This window comes from Alosa sapidissima, chromosome 19 (assembly GCF_018492685.1).
Source record: "Alosa sapidissima isolate fAloSap1 chromosome 19, fAloSap1.pri, whole genome shotgun sequence".
Classification (NCBI taxonomy): Eukaryota; Metazoa; Chordata; class Actinopteri; order Clupeiformes; family Clupeidae; genus Alosa; species Alosa sapidissima.
Window position 1 is genome coordinate 14,863,431 of NC_055975.1, and position 25,618 is coordinate 14,889,048.

General features: G+C 41.9%; 4 protein-coding genes and 1 long non-coding RNA gene across 11 annotated transcripts; 3 read left to right on the forward strand and 2 right to left on the reverse strand.

The window, feature by feature from the left end:
* The first annotated feature begins 7 nt into the window (after positions 1–7).
* trmt5 (tRNA methyltransferase 5) lies at positions 8–2,563 on the forward strand. Its single transcript, XM_042072764.1, has 5 exons — positions 8–135; positions 331–977; positions 1,230–1,354; positions 1,730–2,372; positions 2,451–2,563. The coding sequence occupies exons 1-5, from the start codon at positions 110–112 to the stop codon at positions 2,504–2,506; spliced, it is 1,497 nt and encodes a 498-aa protein (XP_041928698.1). The 5' UTR covers positions 8–109; the 3' UTR covers positions 2,507–2,563.
* Positions 2,564–2,602: 39 nt separating this feature from the next.
* mnat1 (MNAT1 component of CDK activating kinase) lies at positions 2,603–6,767 on the reverse strand. Of its 2 annotated transcripts, XR_006025484.1 has the most exons (9): positions 6,470–6,767; positions 5,991–6,143; positions 5,796–5,869; positions 5,456–5,559; positions 5,100–5,240; positions 4,643–4,771; positions 4,317–4,438; positions 2,944–3,215; positions 2,603–2,876 (listed from the first exon to the last, which is right to left on the reverse strand). XR_006025484.1 is itself a non-coding variant. In XM_042072772.1 (8 exons), exons 1-8 carry the CDS (start codon positions 6,556–6,558, stop codon positions 3,104–3,106), a joined length of 924 nt encoding a protein of 307 aa, XP_041928706.1. In that variant the 5' UTR covers positions 6,559–6,767; the 3' UTR covers positions 2,603–3,103. The 2 variants fall into 2 exon arrangements, 1 of the variants encoding a protein (XP_041928706.1); XM_042072772.1 differs by having other exon boundaries at positions 2,603–3,215.
* A 360-nt stretch (positions 6,768–7,127) lies between these two features.
* Positions 7,128–8,909, forward strand: LOC121693381. 2 transcript variants are annotated; one of them, XM_042072774.1, is made up of 5 exons: positions 7,128–7,263; positions 7,453–7,989; positions 8,201–8,287; positions 8,425–8,538; positions 8,807–8,909. In XM_042072774.1, the coding sequence occupies exons 2-5, from the start codon at positions 7,501–7,503 to the stop codon at positions 8,810–8,812; spliced, it is 696 nt and encodes a 231-aa protein (XP_041928708.1). In that variant the 5' UTR covers positions 7,128–7,263; positions 7,453–7,500; the 3' UTR covers positions 8,813–8,909. The 2 variants fall into 2 exon arrangements, with proteins under 2 accessions (XP_041928708.1, XP_041928707.1); XM_042072773.1 differs by having other exon boundaries at positions 8,425–8,909.
* A 335-nt stretch (positions 8,910–9,244) lies between these two features.
* Positions 9,245–23,003, reverse strand: ppm1aa (protein phosphatase, Mg2+/Mn2+ dependent, 1Aa). Of its 5 annotated transcripts, XM_042072766.1 has the most exons (7): positions 22,668–23,003; positions 20,427–21,378; positions 19,091–19,208; positions 18,494–18,605; positions 17,573–17,630; positions 10,402–10,497; positions 9,245–9,988 (listed from the first exon to the last, which is right to left on the reverse strand). In XM_042072766.1, exons 2-6 carry the CDS (start codon positions 21,339–21,341, stop codon positions 10,447–10,449), a joined length of 1,254 nt encoding a protein of 417 aa, XP_041928700.1. In that variant the 5' UTR covers positions 21,342–21,378; positions 22,668–23,003; the 3' UTR covers positions 9,245–9,988; positions 10,402–10,446. The 5 variants fall into 5 exon arrangements, with proteins under 5 accessions (XP_041928700.1, XP_041928702.1, XP_041928701.1 ...); XM_042072768.1 differs by lacking the exon at positions 10,402–10,497; XM_042072767.1 differs by lacking the exons at positions 9,245–9,988; positions 10,402–10,497 and adding an exon at positions 12,163–13,005.
* Positions 9,953–10,846, forward strand: LOC121693384. The gene is made up of 2 exons (XR_006025485.1): positions 9,953–10,019; positions 10,781–10,846. It is a non-coding gene; the product is annotated as an uncharacterized LOC121693384 (long non-coding RNA).
* Positions 23,004–25,618: the final 2,615 nt, after the last annotated feature.

Below are 25,618 nucleotides of genomic sequence, written 5' to 3' on the forward strand. Positions count from 1 at the left end.
CACATGACCTGAAGAACTATTCGTGGCACGCCCTCAACCCATAAACCAATCAAATGAGAAAATAGACGTCCACTACTGATGACGTATTTGTACTCACACAAGTCGACACATGTGCACGAATCTGGCGATAATAAGGTGAGAAATCTCTTGTTGGTTGATAATAAAATACATATTATTCTCTTTTGTCTCACGGTTGTCTACGACTGTGTCGTTAAACAGTGACATCAAGTAGCATGTTGAAATTCATAACGATATTGTTCACTGTCATGACATGCAACAAATTAACGTTAAACGTTTCGCTCTTTTTCTGAAACGCATTTACCTCCACAGACGTGCATGTAAAGTGCTTTTCGCGGTATTGGAGACTCAACGTTGTCATCACCTGTCATCGATTCTGTGTCCTCTCTCTGGTGGAGGTGGCAGCCCTAAGCTAGCAATAGGCAGGGGTCTTGTCCGATTTAAAACAACACTGCTGACGCCAATGCCAGGCCAAGAGCAGCCCTCGCTCGAGCAAGGGCTCTACAGGGCTCCTTCCGCGGTCCGGGGTATGACCTGTCTTGACCGTGAAGCCTTTGCCCAAACAATTATTGTTCCGGCCATTAGAATACCAAAGGCAGTGGTATTCTCAGTAATGAAATATCTTAAAAAGGTGTCATTGCAGAGGCCGGGTTTGAAACGTGTCGTCGATGAGGATGGTAATGAGGACAGCGAGCATAAACTGCTCCTGCTAGACCCGACAAAGATCACCTCATCGGACGCATTCAGTGAAGAGGAGGCGGGGGCACTGAGGGCCCTTGAAGTAGCGCAAGAAGTTTGTCAACATGAATTGAAGCTGACCTACGATAATCTTAAAACCGAGGAGATTCTGCGTGCAGTGCTGCCAGAGGGCCAGGATGTTGCCAGCGGTTTTAGCCGCGTCGGACACATTGCGCATCTGAACCTACGAGATCATCAGCTGCCACACCAGAATCTAATAGGTGAGCGCTTCAGCTACAGCGGTTCCCGGCCCTGCTGCCCAATCTGTCTAAAAGTACTGTTATTCAGAGTCACTATGAAATGAGCTCTGATTTCAATTGGTTTTATACCCAAGCTATCTGCACAGTTCTCAATCCTTAGTAGCTGCATTTGTAATGTCATCACCTGATGCACATACAGGCGCAAGCCCACAGGATTTTTTCTACTACAGTTAATTAAATGAACCTCTGTGCTCTGATCAAATCCTTCCTCAGGCCAAGTCATCATTGACAAGAACCCAGGCATTACCTGTGTGGTGAACAAGACGAACACCATTGACTCCACCTATCGTAACTTTAAAATGGAGGTGCTGGCTGGGGAAAATAACATGGTGGCCAAGGTCAGCTGCCCACCTTGTCATGTCCATTCACACATTGACTTGATTTGTTTGCCTTTACTGTGCACCCACATCACTACCGGTACCTACACCACTCACAAAATGTCAGGGATATTCAGCTTTCGGGTGAAATTTCAGGATGAACCTAAAATCCACTATAACCTTTACAGGTGAACTTAATGTGAGTTATGTGACCATCTCTAAACATTTGAATGCGCGTGTCCAACAGTTCAATGTGTCAGTACTTTCTGTACTGAAACATTACATTTCACCAGAAAGCCAGATATGCCTAACTTTTTGTGGGTAGTGTATCATAACATTGAAAGTATGCATTGTCTGTTTCTCCAGAATTGACAATGTGAATTATTTTCCCCACAGGTGCGTGAGAATGGAGTGTCGTACGAGTTTGACTTCTCCAAAGTGTACTGGAACCCACGGTTGAGCACAGAACATGAGCGAGTGGTGTCCATGCTCAACCGGGGTGACCTGGTGATGGACGTCTTTGCAGGTGTGGGACCCTTCGCTGTGCCAGCAGCCCGCCGCGGCTGCACGGTCCTGGCCAACGACCTCAACCCAGAGTCTCACCGCTGGCTCAAGCACAACTGCCAGCTCAATAAGGTCAGCTCAAAGGTCACGACTTTCAACCTGGACGGAAGGGAGTTTATCCGTGGGCCGGTCAGAGAGCGATTGCCTGGTTTGTTGGCCAGTGATGCTGGGGTCCACTTTGTGATGAACTTGCCTGCCCTCGCCCTTGATTTTTTGGATGCCTTCAAAGGTCTTTTAGTTCCAGAGTCTGACAAAGAGACTTCTGGAAAGTCCAATCTCCCAAAGGTGCACTGCTATGGGTTTTCCAAGGAGGACGACCCCAAGAAGGATGTGGTGGCCCGGGCTTCAGCCAACTTGGGTTTTGAGCTAGAGGGACACTGCTCTGTGCACATGGTCAGAAACGTGGCCCCTAACAAGGAAATGATGTGCGTGTCATTCACACTTCCACATGAGGTGCTTTACAGCACACACACAGGTGAGAAAGAGATACTTGCACATCTGACACAGTACTCATAACATATTTGATGCATGTGTAACACTCTTTTGTTTACAGACAGTCCAGATGAACCAGCTGCTAAGAGACAGAAATGTGAAGAGCAACTGGACTGAAACATGCACACTTACGTATACGAATTTTCTAATAAAATTTTACATTACTATTCTCCACTCTGTGCTGCAGTCAATGACAGCTGGCCAAACAACAAATTAAAATTGTCTGTAAAAATATTTTAATGGAATATATACACACATCATTGAGGAAAAGCACACTCACTAAACCCAGGGCACAGACAGACATGAAGACAGGATTGAAAGACATTTTTGCATTTTTGTCCTGTTTTTAGTCCATATACGATGCAAGAAGCAACTGTGTTGATGCCTAAATAGTTAAAGTATTGTCCATTGTAGATAGGAAAGGATTTGGGGACTTTATTTATGAAATATTTCTAGCAAACTTCACACCTTGCATCAACACGAGACTCCAAAAGGGTGGTGTGCACAAACATGAATAGTGGAGAACAGTTGGTTCTCTACAGCATCTGCTGACTTTAGGTGTAGACCAGACCAATCCCAATCTAAATGCTCTCCAGTACTAGAATGCTCCTGTGGGGCTTGGACAGCTACATCAGATGTTAGGGATTATGGCGCAATCTCTGGTCTCCCGAAGGGTTGATGTGCAGACTTGGGACAGGTTCTGATCAGACCAGATCAGGGGTAGAGTCCACTGAAAGCGTCCTGAAGAGCACGATGACAAGCCAATCCAGAGCAGTAGCCCCCAGCCATGTCCTGCTGAGATGCTGCTCGCACATGGTTCAGGTACCTGCAGAGAGCAGATTCAGTGAGAATGTAATCAAATGAATGAGAATAGCTCATCAAGTTATTGAATTTGGTGGTTTCCAACATGTTATAGGGCACAAGGGCCATTTTAAACCCTCTTCTGCTTATCAAATGAGTGCTATTCAGACACAATTCCAAACAAAAGGCTTATTTTTGTCACACTTGCATGCAAGAGGCACTCTACCATCATGGAAAGAGCAAACTTAATTGACTGATTGGTTAAGCTTTTTACAGAGTGATCGCTGGAAGTGAAACCAATACCACTAGGGCTATCACTTTACGTTCGAAAATCGATTGCACAATCGATTGGACCAAACAACACAAGTTTCGAAAACTAAAATAGGGAATCGATTTTAACCAAATATAAAAGAATTCCGAAGTGCAGAAAGCATTGCGAAAGCTAAAAAGAAAATTCCCACCAATTTTACGCACCGGGAACAGCTGTTTCAATCAGCTGCTGTGCTGCCAAAAAATGGAGGACAACGCGATCAACCTGTGCGACATGTAGAGAGACGAGTAATAGGCCCCTAATAACTTGAGGAGTTCGATGTGGAAGTACTTCGGGTTTTTGGTATATCAAACTATGGAGAAGAACAAAGCGCAAACTGTGCAATCGACTTCTACGTAGGCGAAATTTGTTTGACATTTCTAATCGTAAACACAGACACAGCTACGTTGAAGCCTGCAGTCATGTCACTGATGTAATGGCAGTCCACTCGGCTTACTGGTTTTCGAGAATGTTGCACTTCTGTTTGTCATTGTGCACGAAACTTCACGCCAATATATCAGAAATATTGCTGGCTTGCGTTGTTTGCAGTTGTTTGTGGATTGGCCTATATTTGGCGTTGAAAATGGAAACGTCTTTAGACATAAAAAATCGATTTTACAATCGATTCAATGAACACTTATGTCTCAAAAATCGAACAGGATTTTTTCACAAAAGTGACAGCCCTAAATATCACTGAATATTTTTCATTTGTAAACCCTAAACAATGGCATTGCCTCTTCCCTTTGTGCCTCTCGTCCACAGTACTCTTTTCACACCCCAACAACGACAGCAGCCAGACAGGGAAAGGAGTCTTACCCAAGTCTCTGCAGTTGGTCCAGCTCAGGTACTGGGGGCCCGTGTGTGGCGATGAACAGAGGCTGGTAGTGATACAGAACCTCCCGGATCTCTGGCACAGGCTGTAGTGACACCGTCTGACCCTAAGGAGGAGGGGGGGGGGGGATTAATTTCTGTTTGAAAGCTGTGTTACAATAACAATTCCTACATGTTATTGCAACACCAACCCATATTTTCTAGGCTAACGCTAAATACTAAAGTAATCTTTGAGTAGATGGCAACCATAGATGTTCCAAATATGCCAGTTTAGGTCAGTTGGACTGAAAGCGTGCAGAAATTCAACTCACTATTGGGATGCCCGTGGAAAAGATGGTGGTTTTGACGGCCTGCTTCTGTTTCTCGATCTGCCGCTCCAGCTGTGTCGCTCTGTCCTTGTGCTGAGCCAGCAAGACACACGCGGGCAGCTGGGAGCTCTCCTACAGACCCAGGGCATAAGAGAGCATTTGAATTTGAATAAGCATCTGAATGCATGCAGTCTCTCGCTGGTCTTGTAGGATGTGCATGACATTACTAACTCAGAGAGGTTGCTCTTGTTATGTGATGGGAGGTTCTTTATCAACATCAGCTGCTGACTATCCTCACACAATGGTCCCCAGTGCCTGAGCTGAACCCGCTGCAGAAATTGTTCTAATTGTAGCTATTTTTGTGTGAAACAATTATCTATATTTGTGTGCTGTGAGAAAGACATCTAGAGCTGGAGGAGAGATGATATCTGCCTCTAGATCCGTGTATCTGCGGTCTCACCAGCTCGTCCAGCAAGGCCTGCTTGTTCTTCCTCTTGGTCTGGAGCTGCCTCTTCTCCTCCTCCAGCAGCTCCAGTCTCCTCTCCTCTGTACTTTTCTGCTCCAGCAGCAGCAGCTCCTCCAGCTCCTCCTGCTCACGAGTCTGAGGTAAGAGGAGCAAGACAAAGAGCAGAACATTGGTTCCTCCATTGCACTCAAGTCCACCATGTTGGATACAATAGTCAGTGGAAAACCAATTTGTGGGAGCCTTCGGGATATTTGTTCCCTCTACCATCAAGATGTGCACCTAGTTCACTGGCATGAAGACACGTATGCAAAAGCACTGATTTAGCTAAAACACATTAGTCATATACTCACCAGCTTTACTTTGTTGCGTTGGATGACATCTCTGTTCTCTCTTTGGTACTGTTCCATTATCTGCCGAGTCCTCTCCAGATCAATGTTATTGGTCAGATTAAATACTAAATACACACAGAATTCAATAATAAGCACCTCCTTCTCTGTGATGAGCACAGGCTTGAAAGTCAATAGGTTCCTGCCGTTTACATCAAAGATACTTGCATAGGCCACTCACAAAGATGCAGAATGGCTAATTGAAAAACAGTGGTTACCTACACGTAGCCTATCCTTAAGAATAAAGTCTACCTGTTATGCACAAACAAGTCATGTTTGCCATAAACAAATTAGACACACTCACCAATCTCTTCCACCTGTTCCAGATAGTCATTGTACTCTCTGAGGCTTGGGAAGTCAAATTCTCTTTTGTTGTATCTTATAGAAGAGGCAGAAAAACATAAATTACATTGCAGTTTTTAAACTGACTTCTCACTCTATAGTAGGTGACTGAAACAATTAAAAGTATCCAATTTACTACATATGTATATGCATTTACATCTTCAGAACTTTCTTGCGGATTTCCACCTCTTTGTCAATCGCTGGATCCTCGAACAGCTGTACGCGGAAATTGCTCTTCCTAAGCGGTGTATCACACTGAACACAATTCCCTGAGCCACGCACAAAAAGCATCTCCACGCAGCTCTCGCATCTGCAACAACCACAAAATACATGTTATGAGTTATACAAACATCGCTTTGTTGACGACAACATTAAAGCCAACATGACTATTTAATATATGTAGCTTTCAATAGTCAATATGTTTATGTTCATACACGTCAAGAAAAGCCTGAAATACAACAGCACGGTATCCTGCTCTATTCAGTATGAAGGATATGAGTCAGAGTCACATATCAATAGTACATTTTATTTTATTGATAAGTGTCCTACAAAATACAGCACACAACTGTCAAAGACAAGCTGCAACGTTAACGTTAGCCATAGCTGGATAACAAAAAGTTTGACGAAGCTACTTACAGTGTGTGACCGCAGACGTTGACCATAAGTTTTAGAGATGGGTTTCTGTATTTCGTAGTTTTGCATCGCGGACACCCTTGGTCGTCCATTATTAACGATTTGTAGTTCTAATATTATAGCTTTTATCTAATGTTCACAGTAACATGCAGTGATAGTCAACTGCCTTGTAAACCCAAACGGCAATTCGAATGTGTTGTTAAATTAGTTCCGACTGGCAACGTGAAGCAACGCGATTGAGTTCCCCATTACGCATGAATGTGCCTTCAGCGTCTGCTTAACCACTCTTTACTGTCTCGGCCTAGGACCAAGACACGTGGCCCCACATCAGTTCCTGGAGAGCACACAAGCACAATAAAATGAATGAAGAAAAATTACTTTTTTATCAATAACCTTAGCTATCGGTCCGCTTTTAATTGTTTTATTCTGAGTGGGCCACTCATGCAGATAGTGCCCAACACACCGTGACTACATAAACTAGGCTATTGAGTTCGGACCGCTTGCAGCAGGCAAGTATATATATGTTTCAGTTAGGATTGGTTTCGATGATCCCCCCTTGATTCATGCGTGCATTTACACGATTGTGAGTAGTCTAAGCAGAATATCAGTTATGGCAATATCTGAGCCATATTCCATTATTATGGATGACGCATATAGAACATGACGCATTGGACTATTTGTTCTATTTAAGTTAACAAGAAAATATTTGGATTCCATTCCCAAGTGGGGACACATCGCACACAATACTTTGTTTGCTCTAATTTCCAATGGTTGACAACGTTTTAATGTTTCATTGGGTGAGTGAGCAATAGGCATTTTGATACTAAAACAATACAATTCCAGTTATTTATGAATAGAATGGAACAGAATAGCGTTGTGACTAGGCCTAATATAAACTTAGTCTAATATACCGTTTTTATATTATTTTCAACATATATGAAACATCACTATACTCACATAGAGGTGTTGCATTTTTTATTTCTAAGTCTATGACATAGGCAATAGGAAAAGAGTCAACAACAAGCACAAGTGCAATGGAGAGAACAGAAGGAGAAAGAGAAGGTGTGGAACCTCTTTATCAAAGTCAAGTGTTGATTCAGCACACTCTTGAAAAGAAGATGAGAACATGTCTGGTGGGAGATGTTGCCGAGGTGGACACACTAGTGAACCTCATCAGCACCCCCCAAACTGACACTGACACATTCGAGCACAGAATGAGCTTGACCCGAGGACAAATGACCGAGACACAGAGATCAATGGAGGAGGAGGTCGAGGTATCCGACCTGATGGAGATAGAAGGATACTTAACCGTTCTTGAGCAGCGATGTGAGAATCTAGGTTGGCTTCTGAAAGACCAGGAGGTTTTGCATGGAATGGATCTTAGGGCTGTTGAACGGGAGAGGGAGCAGGAGAGAGCAGAGTGGGAGAGACAGATGAGGGAAAGGGACGAAGACCTATTGGCATCACTGATGACTGTAGCTATTAGCAGAGAAAGGGTGATATCAGACCTGAGGAAGAGACAGGTAAGAGCATTACTGCATACATTTTACTCTCTGTTCCTCAAAATCAGACGAGTCACATGATACACTGCTTTAGGTACTAATATCCTTTATGAGACATCATGGTACTAATATCCAGAAAAGTAGTTCAGTTCTTAAGTTAGAACCAGTAGGTTAGGTTAGTGCTTGGCTGAATGGAGGGAAAATGCCTTTTTCTTCATGGTATACCCTTCAGGGCATGGGTGGGGCCGTGAGGAATCTACCAGCATGTAGTCTACCTGAGAGAATCCGGAGATGGTTCTCCTCCCGTCTTTCCTGCATGGTACAAAGCCACACTGTTCTCTTTGCATGTTCTCATTTTTTTCCATTCTACCTCTTGTATCAGACTTATTTCTCAGGAAATCTGTAGATTTAACTCTACTATAGTATCGCACATTCCTGACATGTGTTTGTCCTCAGAATGTGAGAGGCCGAGGGTCACCTAGCGTTAACCCCAGCACCTGCAGTGGAGGCAGAACTGCGGGCTCAGCAGGAATCAGCCAGCTTTGGAATAATGCTCACAGAATGTATGAGGTGAGTGTGAGAGGCATCCAAGGGGCAGTCAGAGCAAGAGATCTGAAGAGGATTGCTAAACTGGAGGAAAGGGTCAGGAGAACTGAGAAAAATAACCTGGGGGTTAAAGAGATGGCAGAAGAAAAGGCTTATAAAGCAGGAAAGGACATCAACTTCAGTGGAGATTTGAGATTAAATGTTCTGATGGGCGATGAGGACATGGAGGTGATTACAGAAGGATTCGGGACAGGTTAACCTGCTTCTTGTCATCTCTGATGTCTTCCTTCAGGTGTAGAAAAGAGGCCAAAGAAACCTGATGTCAAAGAAACCTGTCTAAGGAATGAAAACCTCCAACAATGCATAAGTGAATAAACCATGAATTGTTTCTCTAACCTTAAGAGTTTACTAATCATGTTAACCCAAACATTTCCAGACTTCATTAGCTCTTCACCAGTATCTGTACACTTGGTTCACTGGAAAGCTGTATAGTAAGATCAGCTGTACTTGGTTAGTTAGAGGTCCAAAGCTTGAGGTAATATGGAGAGAGAGACAGTATTTGTTTTAATTGTTTTAATGTTTTATTGTTTTTCATTCAGGGCAATTCAATTGTTTTTATATATAGAAGTAAAGTTATTTTTTTTAAAGAAAAATAGCTATATGGAGTTCTTTGCCACCATTAATCTGTCTTATGTCTCCTCCTGTTGACTGGAAAACATAAGACCACAAATGGGTTGAGAGGTGTTTATTGATACAATAATCATTTCCATTTGGTCAGGTGATGTTCAAGCTAAGTTAACTCTTTGGCTGCCTATGTCTACATTGACAAGGTCTTCTAAAGCCTGAGATAGATCATGAAACAGATTTGTTTTCATTCATAAATAACATTTAATACATAATTCAACCTTGTGTACACTTGTAGACTTTGTAAGCAAACAAAAGTGGTTTGAGCACCTTGCAAGTGTTTGGATCCCTTCAGGCAACTCAGCTATTGACCAGAGTCATAACTCTTATCAGCCTGTCAAAGATTTCAAGTACATGTCAAATTTAAGAGATAAGACATAAGCCTGAGACAATACGACCGTATAGAGGGTTGGTGGCATAAACGGTTTTCAGCGTATGGGTGAACAACCTGCTTGACCAGCTTTTCTGGGTGTAGCGAGTCATTGAAAGAGGTTAGTCAAATTGGGTTGGTTTTACGTACATGGATTAAGCCTAGTCCTTGACTAAAAGGAGGAACTTTAATGAAGTTTTCCACTGAAGAAAGCTTTTAGTCTACGACTAGTACAGGAAGTTGTACAGGACGTTTAGTGTCAGAGTTTAGTAGTACGGTGTGGAACAAAGTAGATTTGGGCGATGTTGTAGTGGATGACATTAAGGGGATACAGAGCAGATAGGGATGAGGTGAAACTGCCCTGCTGTAGATTGTTCTCTAATTTTAGCTGAAACCACGGAAGAAGAGGATGTCAGGATCCTGCAGACAGATGAGGAGAGAGAAGAGCAGAGTATGTGAACAAATGTGTGACACAAAACAAGACAGGTGCCTCAAAGAAGTTCTCAGAAATGTAACTTTAACATAACATTTGCAGCTGTTAGCTAACAACAGCTGTTAGGACACACATGCACACATGCATAGTAGATATTCTCAAGGCCTGTTAGCAAGATGCCCATCCTCCTCTATATGAATGCAGTGCTTTAGTAGTATCCAGGACAACACCACTTTTACCTTTTGCTATGCAATAAAATTGCCCCCAATTCTGCAAATGATTTGGGCCTCGAAGACACAAATGTAATTTGTTCTATCACTAAAATACGAATGTTATCATTTGATTAACATTTAATTGAAATAAGTGCTGGTTGCTTTTAATTCGGCAAAGGAACAGTTACCTTAATATTCTTGACTTTCAATGCAATGAGTTGGACTCCACTTTTTCAAGATGACTTTCCCTTTCCCTGTTTCCATGACAGAGGAGTGAGCCTCTCCTTGTAAAGACAATGTTATGTGTGAATGATGTGACACAAATCAAACCAAATATAAATGGAGAATTATACATGGAAACAGTGTAGAATGATGTGAACAGATAAAAAAAGCAAGAGGGAGATGAAAGACAAAGGTGGATATGAAGTTAATAAGGGAACATAATAACTCACTCCAGTGACTAAGATTATCAGGGGAAGAGGTAATGCGTGAGTGTCTTAAGAGCTATCTTTTGAGCATCTAAAATGGAAATGAATGTGAATGAATGACATTTTCTCTCATTCACAGTCACCTGGGCCTTGTGGCCTGGAGGAACCAATGAGGAATGCTAAATGCAAAAGCATGGAGAGAAAAGACTAAATGAAAGTCTGGTCCTTGTCTTGTCATAGGGTAAATCAACCCCTTAACATACCTACCCCGACAACTGCCTCAACAACTAGATTGAAGAAGAATTTGTTGTGAAGAAAAACAGCTTGATAAGACTGCAATTGCATGATATTGCATAAACCACAATGAACATGGCCGTGGGGGTGGAAGAGAATGAAGTTTAGCAATGATCCTCTAGCTGATTACAACAAAGTACATCAAACAGGTGACAGGGTGTGGTTCATAAAGCTGAATAAAGTTTAGTTAAAAGTGATGACAGCACGTGCTATGTATGCCACTGAAAGAAGGCACAAGACTTCTCTTGAGAGGACACGGACAATCAGAGGATAAAAAATAATCCCAGAGCATTCTATTGATAGAAGAAGAGACTTTTAAACGGATCAGATCTAGATTCAATTTACTAAAATAGTAGCAGTGACATGGCCATTGGGTCAGACAACAGAGAATTCTTTTTAAAATGTGAGAAGTGTATTATTGACACAATAATTCAGGAACATACTTCAGAGACCATGTTTTGCAACATGGGTCTTGATAAGCAGAAGAGCCAATGCTGGGTCATAATGATGGTTGTGACCATGTTTTAGGATGAGGGAGGGCTATATGTAGGAGGGTTTTTTCAGAATAAGATCTTTAAAGAAAAGCAGGTGGAGGAATCCCTGACCCGGTGATCTCATGAGGCCGAAAACAGGGAATCATTCAAGAATGATGCTGAATTTCACTTTAGATCTTTGAGTGGCCAAACTGATGATAAAATGGCATGTTTGCATTTGAGATTTTCCAATATTCATCACCTAAATTAAGTTAGCTAAACAGGCAACCTTTAGTGAAGACTGCTGTTTTAGTGTGTTAAGAAAAATTGAAACTTACATGGCTTTTGTCAGTAATGCAAAATCACAATCAAGCATTTAGAGTTTAGGATATTATGAGGCACATTCATCATGTGAGTAGTATTTTGCCTAAAAACACAATTAACTGCAACTGAAACTTTATACAGATTCATTGGAGCCTTTTCACTCAGAAAATTACTTTAGTATCTAGCCACTTCCTTTCAGAAAGAATGAGGACAATTTCAGGAACACCAAAAAAATGATGTGGATCAAGAATCTACTCTAATGAGAGGTGACAATGAGCAGTTCCAGCACTTTCTCTTTCATTAAAAACGCGGTCGTAGCCAATGTTAAAATGACCCTGGCTAATCGGTCAGTGTCACTCCTGAGCTAGTGCTTTCTAGGACAATGTGCTATACAGCAACTTTTTTAACAAGAGAATGACAGAGACCAGGCTCAAATAAAATAGGTTTATTTCCAGTCTGAAAATATTAAAATGACAGACAGAAAAACAGTTTACGAGGGTCTGAATGGGTTAAGAGGAGGACTGATTTTCCTTGATTACTTCATTTGTGTACATATTTATAAATGAGTACAAATATACATATTAATCATTTAATAAAAATAGCTTAGCTTATGTGCACAACAGATGATCAGGGCTTTTCTTTAGAGCAGCTTGACTGTGAACAGAAGATTGCTCACATCCACTCAAAACAGAGGTAAAAACACTGCTTTTGTTAGGTGTGTGTGGTGTGAGGGTCTACCAACGTATCATTTTTTTCTTTCTTTTTTTGGTTCCCTTTGCACACAATGACATTGGGGAGAAGATGTAGGCCATAAACACACTTACACTAAAGGATTCAGTTCCACACAGTATGTTTAATTATTATTATTAATATTATTTATGAACCTAAAATTGGTGTGACAATGGAATTTTTTTGTCATTTTTATATTTATGGCAAGGTATGCACATCAGGGCCACATCACATAGACAATTTTTATATGTAAAGTACATCATTAAATTGTGTGCAAAGGGCAAGAACCAAATGCCACATTGTTTTAAACACTGTTTTGAGGACATTTGCTAAATTTGTTCAATTTGTTTGCGACAGCTGTGCAAAAAACAACAGAGAACTGTGTTAAAATGAAGAAAAAAGGGGGGAGAGGACTATTCAACTGCTTATAGCTGGGCCAAAAAAAAGCATGCGCTGTTGAAGCCAAATTTAACAGACACACAACGAGGGGAAGCCGGGGTTAGCTTAACGTCGTCTGATTGTCAGTCTTCGGGGTCAGAGGGGGCTGCAAATCACAAAACTAAATTTAGTGTCCAGACACTGAAGGGTACACTCACCAAGATGCTCTATCCATACAACCATTTTCTTCACAATGATCTATCCAAAAATCTAGATACTTAAAAGTAAAATCCTTTGTGGCCAAAGCCTTAACTACCAACATTACTTGCTCTTCCTTATTTTGTCCAGGGGGGCAATATTATAATCATTATCATCATCATACTATAATTAGCCACAATACCTTTTATATGTTCTTAATAAGTTACACACAGTTTCACTGACAAAAAACTGCACAAAGAAGGGGCATGGGGAGGGTTAAGTTACCAATGCAAGAATCAATTAATCAATCAACCAATCAAATCAAATCAAATCAAATCAATCAACCCACTAACCAGTCAGATGCATCAATCATTCAAACACTATAGCAGCAAACTATTCTCCCGTGGCCTATAGGACAGCCAGCACACCTCTTCTACGACAGGGATACGCTCTACACAGACAAGCTCAGAGCATTCATGGAGATTTTTGTTCTTCCTTACAGTTCATTCAAAGTCATACAGTAAAGAAATGTAAAAGCTCAAGCCATTTCCAACATGTAAAAAAGAAACTCAACTCTTTCACACTATAACAACCATTTGAAACCAGCTTCTGGAGATTTCTTTCCTCGACTTACTGTTGGTCTGACCAACCAGTATAGCCATACATAAGCCAGGCCTACGGTCTGTGTGGTTCCTGAACATTAGATGCCGTCTCTCCTCACACCAGCCTACTCCAAATATACAGAGACAGGGGGCAGTAAAGTGGGCCAATGGGTGGATGAGTGGCGTTTGTGTTTGTGTGTGTTTGTGTGTGTGTGAATGGAAAGGGAGGGGGGGGGGGGCAGAGTTCCATTCCTTTCTATTCTACACCAGCATCTTCTGCAACACCCCAGCAAATGTACTGAAGGAGCATTCTTAAACAAAAAGCACACGCAATGACAGCACATAGTATGTTTACCCATACGATTCATTCAAAGATCTCCCTCACAAGCACGCACGCACACACACGCACACTAAAGCACAAAACAGATTAGCTTAGCTTGGTATAAGGAATAGTTCGGCTCTGTCTTTCGTGGAAATGTAAAGTCTCGAGATCATGAAATAGTGTCAACATGAGAGGGTTTGACATGTGAACAATGTGATAACAGAACTGAGCATGGAGAAAGATTACCGTACAAAGCAAGTGCTTCAGTATACAAAAACAAAGAAAACAAACAAAGAAAACAAAACAAAAACATCAATAAAAACTGAACATGCTCTAAGCCCATGTCAATTACCCGTTTCTTCAAGGAACACACAATCACACTGTGTGATATGTGGTGGTGGTGGTGACCAGTGGGGATCTGGGGCTGTGCGTTTCTGGAAACACAAGGCAGCCTTCTTTTTATCTTTTTTTTAACATTAGCTTTTTTTCAACCCACCACTTTAGCTGCATTTGATACAGACTTCACTTATGCACTAGACAACTGTACACCACAAAAAAGAAAACTGTAGATCAAAATGAATTGAAATAAAAAAAAAATGTTATAACCAACTGTTTGACTAGCTGTAGTAAGGATTTGGGTTTAGGGTAGAGTGTAATGATACTACGGAGGGATGGTAGTTGCTGGTTGGTAAAACATTGGATGCAGGAGATAATGCTGTTGGAGGCTGCAAAAGGAGGCGCTGGTTTGCAGGGAGGGAGTGGGTGATGGGTGTTGGTTGCAGAGAGAGCCCAGGGTGCTGGGAGTTATCAGAGGGTACACTGGTCTAACGCCGGTGTCGGTAGGAGAGGGAACAGGGGAGATACTGAAGAGTGTTTTTGGGGGAGTGGGGGGTCTAGGAGAAGAGGGCCTTGAAGGAAGTCGATTTTGTAAGTCTGTGAAGGACTGAAGGAATGAAACCCAGTGGACAAGAGTCCCCAAAAATCCCAGGAGAGATAGCAAGGAGGGCCGTAAGGGTTGTTGTAGGGTGTTCATCTCCTCCTCTTCCGCCTCCTCTTCCGCCTCCTCCTGTTTTCCCTTTAAAGATGCGGGCGCTGTGTGGAGACCAGGTGGAAAGCTGGGTGTGTTAGTGCATCACCACATGTCTTCTGTGGAGGCTGAGTCCTTCAGCAAAAAGAGGGAGGAAACAGGCCTTTAGAGCCCCGATCCTACACACTAGGTCTGTGCGTGCGTGCGTGCATATGTGTGTGTGTGTGTGTGTGTGTGTGTGTGTGTCTCACTATGTGTGTGTTTTGTATGATGCATACTGACATATGATTTAACATGGCAACAGTGGTAAATGATGAGGAGTTGATGACATCAAGTGGGTTGTGATTTGAAAGTGAGGAAGCACTGACTTCCAGTTCATTTGGCCCCCACTGTGTTTGTATGTTTTCCCAACCCTGTACGTTTTCTTTCAAGCCAAAGTCAAAAGTCTGTGCTGGAACAGTGTCTTAACAGCAATTACAGTTAACGTAGACTGATGAATGGATGACACACATAAAAATCAGAATGAAGACAAAACTGATGCTGAAACCTTATAAATCATGGTGCATGATAACAAAGTAAGTGTTTGTGATAAATGACAAATGAGCGTGTCTGATGTGGGAGGGAGTGACCATTAGAGACCCAACTACACAGAACAGAACGTCCATGCTTCTCACTGCTGAGCAAGTGCACTTTCCTGTGTCCATCTAGTATTCGTAAACAAACAAAAAAGAGGCCTCATCACCAATGACTTTGAGTGTCATGTTGCACATACTTTGTCGAAAGGACGTCTACAGGCACAAATCTCATGAATCGGGCAGAGATTCAGGTTTGCGTTATATTTAAGAGGACGGCCTTGTGAGCACAGTTTGCTTGCTTTCATTTTACTGATGCAGTACACACTCTTATTCCACCTCCCAAGGTCCCCAAGCCTACGTTTTCATGACTGTGGCAACGGGAGTTAGTCTACTTTCTAGCCAAATTCAACTCAATAGCTTGATCTCACCAGCTGTTGAATTGCTATGGAAAATGTTACCATGGGTAAGTGGCCAAGGACTGACTGCAATTGTTCGTATCTCCATGTAAAAACACTCTACCCAAGTGGAGAGTTTAGCATGCCCAGTGCAACACAAAACTAATGATTTGATATTATAATATAAGTGCAGATCATGGTGTACATGACACGTACAGGGCATAAAATGTAAGGGCAAAACAACCCATTACCTGACATAACTATTCACATACAACTATTCCTTAACTGCACAGTAGTATGCCATATGGTGTAATGGATTAGGATAGCTCAACACTTCTGATGTAGATCAAATTTGATTTTATGAATGCATCTATAACAGGTGTGCACACTGACGATCTTTGATATTTAAATATCCTACAGTGTCCACAAATGATTACTTTTGTGTTTATTTAAACGTAAAGCTACAAAAAAAGACAATGTATGTGAAAAGTCGTATATCCCTTTCCTGTACGAGTGTATACTGCCATCTCACGCCGCAAATCAACACTGAAACTATCAGGAGTGTGCATTTCATAAAGTATCCAATTTTGCATACCTTTTCATCATTCTGTGCATGCACATAACCAAATAGGGATACTAAGATTCAATAATTACACTTCAAACGGTCACTCAGATACTCGACTATCCATACACACCACTAATCTTCATGTGACATGACAGAAAACAGAATTTTGCATCATCAGGTGGTTTTAGTATCTCATATATCTGAACGTTTGCATAGTGATCCCAATACCAATGCTGAATACACACCAATTGAGCAGCCACATCACTGACCCTTAGATGACTGTTGCATAAGAGAGTCAATAGCTGTGCTGGGGCTCATGGAGTCATGCCCAGACAGGACAGAACAGGAGTGGGTCTGTGCAAAGATCCACATCTGATCAGGATGAGGAGCGGAACAAGATCCTCTCCACCGTCATCTATCCCACTTTTACTGACTGCTCCTCACAGGACATGAAGTCAAGTAGTGGACAACAAACACGTCATCTAGATATCCGTTACAGGGACTTCCTTTTGCCCGTGAACATAACAGCTTCATGATACAACCTGAGGGTGCTTTCCCTATAGTCTTCTGCTAGAAGTAAAAAACAACTTGGGCTGGAAGGTGCCATTCATTATCTTGCTGAGAAGAAAAAGGCTTTTTAAAAAAAAGGCTCTTACTATTATGCAAATATACTACCAAATCAAAACAGATATTACAAACATGATGCTAATCCCTAGAGAAACCAGAAGAATTGAGGGAGACGAGGCAAAGGAAAGTAGAGAATGAATGTATGTATGTATGAATGGATGGAATGAAGATTGAGGTAGATGATGAGCAGCGGTACTCCCAGAATTGAGTGACTGCTACAATGGGCTCAAATAAAAGACAATGTTAATGATTGAATGTTAATCACACACACACACACACACACACACACACACACACAAGCTGACCATGCTGATCAATTTTCTCTCTCACTCACACACAAACAAACAAACAAACAAACAAACACACACACACACACCTCATCAGACAGAACGAGTGAAGTGGCATGTGGTGGTAATACTCACTGTGTCCTCGTTTCTGAAGGGGTTGAGTTTGTTGTATACTGCTTCAATAACGCTTCGTCTGAGAAAAAACAAGTGCACTTTTTAAACAATAGACAAGGTATAAAGGTATCCATTGATGTGTGTGCTATTTAAACACACATAAGGCCCTTGTGAAAGGTCTCAAATAGGATTCAGGCATGAGTCTGATTGACGTTTGGGTAAAGTCGGGGGGTGTAGACACTATGGGTGGCTCTGAGGCTAGGTGTAGACCACTTCCAGCTAGCATTCCATTGAACCCCGTTCATTTTGGCGTCACTTTGACATTAAATTTCCCCTTGGGGATCAATAAAGTATCTATCTATCTATCTATCTAAATAACGTTACATCTGAAGCGTTTTAAGCCTCTACATGAACCATTTCTATTTTCGGGGAAATACAACATTGTGTGATTGGCGTCATAACATCGTAACTCACTTTACGACTGAGTAATAAACGTTTTTCCGAAAACAATGCCATCATGACGTAATCGTATGTAATGAGCATGCGAGTTAGCGTCGCACAGGAGCAAAGTAACCGTATTCCCTGGATAAGAAACTCGAAGGCAGTCTGGGGGAAAGTCCACAGGTAAGATATTTAGGAAAGTATCGAGGGGGGAAATAACAATAAAGTGATGTTTTGATGGGTTGGCACTACGTCAGAACAAATCCCCACGAAAAGCTACACTCGAATTCACAGGACTCTGCATGTTATCAATGTTCTTAGAACGGCTACCAGACGAGTTACTGCTGCTTAACGTCACACGTTTCTCTCTCGCCTGGACTGAGGATGCGCGAGAACTAAGGTCGACCAACAGGAAATGGGTTCAATTTGCTTCACCTGTCTTGTTTGAGGTCTATGTGGTGGCTCTGTCCACATCTTTTACCGTCTATGGGAACTACTCACTTGCTGGCGAGCTCTCCTCCTGGTGGCAGGTTGGGGATGCTCTCTGTCGCTAATGTGCGCATCACATGCACCATGTCCGGGACGCCCTCCTCACCATTCTGCTTCAGGATCTCTGCACAGAGGGAGACCGAGCCTCAATCAAACACACCCGTTTGTCTCTTTGAAGGCAATTAGATGGGTTAAAGCGGTTTACATTTCACAACTCTGCCTTTTTATTTCAGTCAGTGGCAGAGGACGTCCAATCAGTGTTGGGTTGTGTGAAACTTCACTCAAACATAAGTACCATTACTGACCGTAACAACAAAACAGGCACAGTGAAATAACTATATAGTGTAAAACATACATTAGCTACTGCTCTCTCTACTCTAAAATAGTTGTCCAAGCAGATTTTATGTGACATCATACTGATTTTAACAAAAAATACAATGAATTTGAATAAATTCCAAAATGAGTCAATATAATGAGCACCACAAAAATGTGCACAAGTCTCTGAAGAGTCAAGTCTAGCTCTTAGCCTGACAAACACAGTCTCCACTCTGAGGTGCCCATGCATGGTAAGTGCTAAGTAAGTGTGACAGTACAGAAGCGTTAGTGTACCCTCCACTCGGCTCTCCAGGTACTTATCCAGCTCTGATTCCCTCCTCACGGCCTCGGCGGACACCTTGGGCGCTCCGCTGAAGCACACCAGCACCACACTCATATTGTCCCTGCTCCCCTGTACACACACAGATAGACAGAGAGAGGGAGAGAGACAGTAGAGGCAGATAGGTGAGTAGTGAGAATTGATTGAGAATGATAGAATAGAGAAGAATAATAGCACATTACATCATGTCAAGTTGAGACCCTTGTATGGTAGAAACCCCCCTCCACCTTGTTAATAATCTGGGAACAATAGATGTCAGTGTCCAGAAGTAGGTTGTTTTTTTTATTCTTTTACTTATAGCTTCTACTAAAAGTTTGTTGTGCAAATCAAAGATGTATAAGGTAAATAAGTAGTAGTCACCATACGTTTACTTACTGGCTTTGGCTAAATCTGTGAAGTAACAGTAAGTTCACTAGTTGGTCACATTCACTTGTTTTGGTCATTTATAGCTTGGTAAGCAAGATCATCTTATTATATGATGGAAAACACAAGCCCAGCTAGTGTAAGGTGTGGGTTTACACAAAATAACATTCATGAAATTATTCTGAGACAGACAGCATGTTTACTACCTGATAATCAGATACTATATTTTTTAGTACACATTTTACACATAATTTAGTATTTTGTTTCACAAGCCCATGTATTGCCAAAGCATACACTATCTTTTTTAAAGTCTGTAATTTTCTATTTTGTTTAAAAGCATACAATTCTCACTGACCAAGAGTAGTGGCTAAGGACAGTATAAGAGTTGTTCAGAAAAAGGGCAACATGCATGCTGAATGTTCCGTAGTCAATCTGATTTTCAACAGGGCTCCCAGCACAAAGGAAACCTTGTGAAAGAGGAGGGATTGTCTTTCCGATAAGCAATGTGTTCCCTCTCTGACTGATGCGTTCCACGTAACTCTGGACCAGCAGGGGGAAAAAAAAACTGGGATGGCTTGGCGGAGAGCACATTCACACACTCAAAATAGGGCCATTATGCCCCCATTTACAAAAGCACAAGACCAACACTTAAGAGCCCCGATCTGGCAAAGATGGAATATAGCTAAGCTATGGTGACGAGTGAGCTGCGAGAACTAATCATTCATACATGTGGTTTCATTTGTTTGACGACATGAATCAAAAAGCTATGGTGTCGCCTTAGATGACATATAGCAGAGCTGTCCAATGAGACAGCACAGATACAAGTCAGTCGATTTACAGCTTGACAGTTGACCAAGGAAAAATGAATACAAGTTCACTGGCTACTGAGTGTGAGTAGGTGGTGTTGACGGAATGAAATGTTCTCACCTTGTAAAGACAGGTGTCGACAATTTCATTGCAGACCCTCTCCAGATCGTCAGTGACCTCCAGCCGTGAGCGCACAAAGTCACATAGCTCGTCGTTGGCCATGACATCCCAGATGCCGTCGCACGCCAACACGATGAACTCGTCGTCGGGCTCGGAGCGCTCGATGGCACAGACTTCGGGCTCGGGTGACACCAGCTGCTCGGTGGGGCCCTTGCCGTGCACGCACTTGTAGTCGAAGTCTCCAAGGGCGCGCGAGACGGCCAGCGAGCCGTTGACGCGCTGGATCATGACGGAGCCGCCGGCGTTCTGGATGCGCTCCTTCTCCAGCGGGTTGTTGGGCTTGTGGTCCTGTGTGAAGAAGTGTACGGTGCCGGCGCGGCTCAGGAGCCCGCGTGAGTCGCCGCAGTTGATGAAGTAGATGTGCTGCGGTGACACCATCACACCCACGGCCGTGGAGCCACTGCGGTCGGTCGCGCCGCCCCCTTTCCGGTTCTCCGAGATCTGGCGCATGTGCTCATCAATCTGCAGGAAGCCTGTGCGGATGCCCTGCTTCACTTGGTCGACGCTGGGCTCATCTACCTCTGGCTCCTTGGCCACCTCCCTTGCGGCAGTGGCAGCTGCAGCGGCGTCAGGCTGCTCCTGGGTCTTGGTGCCGCCCTGGAAGTCGGGGTTGCTGGTGATGTGCTCCAGGAGGTGCTCGCAGCAGTAGCGGGCCACCTGGGAGCCGGCGTGCCCGTCGTACACGGCAAAGAAGGACCAGGGACTGAGGCCGTGCGGCAGGCCGATGACGGCCGTGTGCGCGTCCTCCATCTCCACCCGCCAGCCCTGCATGCTGCTCAGCCCATAGCGCAGGTCGTTCCCCTCACCACAGGCATTCTGTTTCTCCATCTTTGGCTTGTCCAAAAATGCACCCATTATGTATGAGTGTGTGCTTTTGTTATGATGCTCCTATCTAAATAGAAAAAAAAAGAAGGGAGAAACCGAAAATAAGTGTTTAATTTACATTTTAAAAACAACACAGTCTGACAGTAACAATTAAGTAATGTTACTATTTTCATTTCCTCTTTATTTACAAACGGGTGTTTCGTTTAGTCTTGCTGAATTATGGCTACCAAATTTAAACTACAATAATTTATGGAAGCTGATCTATCTGGTTGCCAGCCTTGTATGGAAGTGAGATTATCACTTCACCACAGCGCGACGCGCTTCTAAAAATATCTGGCTTGACCTTAGAACGCTTTTGGTTGACTTGCACCGATGGTAGCAACATTCCTATTTTATCAAAATGCTTTTTAGGAGACCCGTTATAAACAACGATTACAGGTGCTGTAACACCATTAATAACATTGCAATAGTTTTCCGTGCCGTCACCAAGATTCCAAACTGTTTATCAATAGGGCGTCTACAGCACAACTGTTACAATATGCCCAAAGTACATAATGTCTACAGCACAAGTAAAACTCAACTGTCAGCTAACGAGATCAGCGACTGACACTGGATGAGGTGGCGGAGAAACGTTAATACAACTGCTAGGAGTGACGGGATTATCACTGAATATCATCTGACGGGCTAAGGTAGTTGTTATTGACTTGCTATTGTTAGCTTCACTTCTATGGCTCCATATGAGAGAAAATAGCTATTTGCTTTGTGAGGTCTCGAATTTTAAACAGAACTCAATGACAATTGCATTTATTTTCTGAAAGAACAATTATCGTGGACTAACACATGATTCATAATGTTAATAAATTCTGCGTAGTGTGATGTTATACTGTATTACTTGTCAAATAAAGGCATTCTATCTAATAAGCAGCACAAACACTGGTTTAGATTCTAGTTACTGCCAAGCGCCTTGACAATCTGTGAGGCACTGCGAGGACACTGATGCGTCGCGTCGTAATGTGTATCTGGCCCTTAAATATAATGTTACAAACCTCTAAATGCCTATTGTTAACGTAACATAACTGCTCGTTAAATTAGCTGGTTAAAATACTAGTCGTGTATTGGTATCTTCAGTCTGGATTTGTCGTATCCCACAAATCCAAATTGAGAGCTTGTATTGCCTGTTCAACTTGTTAAAAGGTTAGCACTAGCTAGCTAGCTAACGTTACAGTACGTTAGCATATTATGCTAACCTAAGACTAGCACGATGGCAATAACGTTAGCTTCCGTGTAAACAATCGATATTGTTTATTGACCAAATTATCTTAAACGCAATATCAAGAGATGTCGTTAATAACTTACCAAATCAACGTAGGTCCAAAATGTACCTTACGATGCTGTACGCTGCGAAAGAATTTCAAGAACTGCAAGAAACGCCGTTAAAGCAGAGGCTCAACGTCGGATGGACTTGGTTTGTTGACTGGCTTGTGCTGGGAGAAAAACCCTTTCCCCGCGTTCAGTTTGTGAAAGAGCGGACCTCCCCGTTGTCAATCAGCCGGGGATGCATTATTACAATATTCTGCAATATTTTTACCTAAGTATTTTCGATTGTGGTGATGGGCTGGGGGACTACGCCGAGCAGTTTACCCACCCGCACGCTGAACCTTAGCCTCTCGACGAGAGGACCTGGATTGAAGACCCGGATGTACATTCAGCAGGTTGCGCAGTCGAAACAAATGACATCATCCTTTTACGAGCGCCTTTCCCATACATATCAGATCAAAACAACCAAGCGATGTGCATTGGCCTTAATAAAGAGACTGCGATATATAAAATAAGAGGAATAACATGTCCATTATACTTGAACATGAGGGCACAAATATACAGTTTTTGTTGTCAAAAATGCTCTGCTTGAAACCAGTTATTATTATGATAGCTAGGCCTATAATGTGATATATGATATAATAGGATAGGCTACTGCATGTTCACATAGTATTGCGTCGTCTGAGTGGCGTCGGCGCCATAAATGTGTAAACAGCAGATGCATGAAAACATCTGCAAAAAAAATCCAAAGCAAAACATTATTCACATTCAATGCACAGTGATAGGCTACACACCTGCCTACTTGCTTTAAGTGAACATTCTTATATATTGAAGCAGCTCCTTTTTTTGGCCAATAGAAGCAGCAGTCAACATTGAACAGTACATTTACCGGTGATTTCATTTTTAACTCTACAGATTACATGATTTGTGTGTTGGGCCTCATTACTGCTTCAGTTTAAGGTGTTGTACCTTATTGTCCCTCTGTACCATGCTTCTTTATCATCTGTTTTTGTGTATTTGTTTACATATGATCACAATAAACATGTAGGCTACCTTTGAGTCAGAATAGTGTTTTAATTACATTATAATTATTAGCTTTCATTTTATGAGGTTTGAACAGAGCCGGACAGTAACGGAGTACATTTACTTGAGTACAGTACTTGAGTACAATTTTGAGGGATCTGTACTTTACTCGAGTATCATTTTTGGGGAGTACTCATGACTTTACTCAAGTACATTTTAGAGGCAAATATTGTACTCTTTACTCCACTACATTTCTATCCATAACTCTGAGTACCAGTTACTTCTTCTAAAAAGAAAAAAAGGAAAAAAGAAAAATCTCAGAAACCCTCAATTTGTTGTTTCCCTCTCAAACGTGATTGGATGGTGCAGGCGCCACTGATTGGAACAGCCTATCAGCAATCACCTTCAGCTTTCCGCCAAAGTCAATTCCATGGTCAGATTTAGATAAGAGACGAAACAATGGATGAAGACACAGCAGGTCCATCCCGGGAATGTGCCAACCTGTGGCCCCACCTCGCCAGACTATTTCAACTTTCTGAACAAGTTAATGATAGTTTTCGCTTCAAGTGTTTCAATTACAAAATAGTATTTTGTATTTGAAATACATATTTTAAATACATGTATTAGAAATACTGCCCATCCGGCAACATGGTAAAAAGATGAAAATTACTTGATTTTACTTTCAATTCCTTTTAGATTCTCCAAGGTACTAACATTAAAATTTTTCATAAACATTTTCGCTTCAAGTGTTTCAATTACAAAATAGTATTTTGTATTTGAAATACATATTTTAAATACATGTATTAGAAATACTGCCCATCCCTGGCAACATGGTAAAAAGATGAAAATGACTTGATTTTACTTTCAATTCCTTTTACATTCTCCAAGGTACTAACATTAACATTTTTCATAACATTTACTTATCATACTACTATTGCAGTAGTAATGCAATATTTAAAAAAGTGTAGGCTACTCTTGTACTCTTGATATTCAAGTACTTTTAAAAACAAGTACTTCAGTATATTTACTTAAGTAGGCATCTGACTGTTGTACTTTTACTTGTACTTGAGTAAAATTGAGCAAAGGGTATCTGTACTTTTACTCAAGTAATAAAGCTGTGTACTCCGCCTCTGGGTTTGAAGGTGGTGGTGTGAGTCTGACTGTAAGTCAAGTGTGTGGAAGTGAGTAAGTGTGTGACTGTGTATGAGTGTGACCAGTCCTGTCTGCCTGTCTGTGGTCATGTCTGTCTGTGAGCCTGTCTGTCTGTTTGTCTATGGGTTCTGCCTGTCTGTCTGTGTGTCTGTCTGCTAACCTAATGTCTGTGGTTCTGTCTGTCTGTAATTCTGTTTACTTGGCTGTGTTACTGGTCTTGGCCAGTGTTCACGTTAGGCTTTTTTGGACCATTATTTTATGACTGTTAAGAATACTGGCACATACACACCTTTGACTAATCTGAGTGGCCCTTAAATATGTCAGTTTTGACGAAGATTCTTGACCTTGTTTATCAGATATAGTATAACCCTATGCCATAATGAACATGATGCACACATAGCCCATTGCGTATGGAGGCATGACGAAATCCAAATTCAATTAATTTCAGTTTATTTACTCTGTTGGAAGAAATCTTGGGCAGAACCGTGGCTGAAAATGGCTAGCTGGGCGAGACAGGTTAGGAGTACAGGTTACACATCAGGATAAACATTAATAGAATTATAGCGTATTTGGTTTAGATTTGGTTAGGTTCAATTATTTTCCTCAAAAATGTTAAACAAATAATAAATAAAATAAGATAAAATAAAATTATAATTCCATGAGCTCTGTGTTTGGGCTAATTCTGGAGCAAGTACAATAAGTTTATAAAAGGTTCATTTTGATAATAGCATTCTGGTCTGTTAAGGAAACAAAGAGGTGTTATGCATCTTTTACAAGGATTTGTTTATTTAGCCTATGTGATTTATTTTGACCCC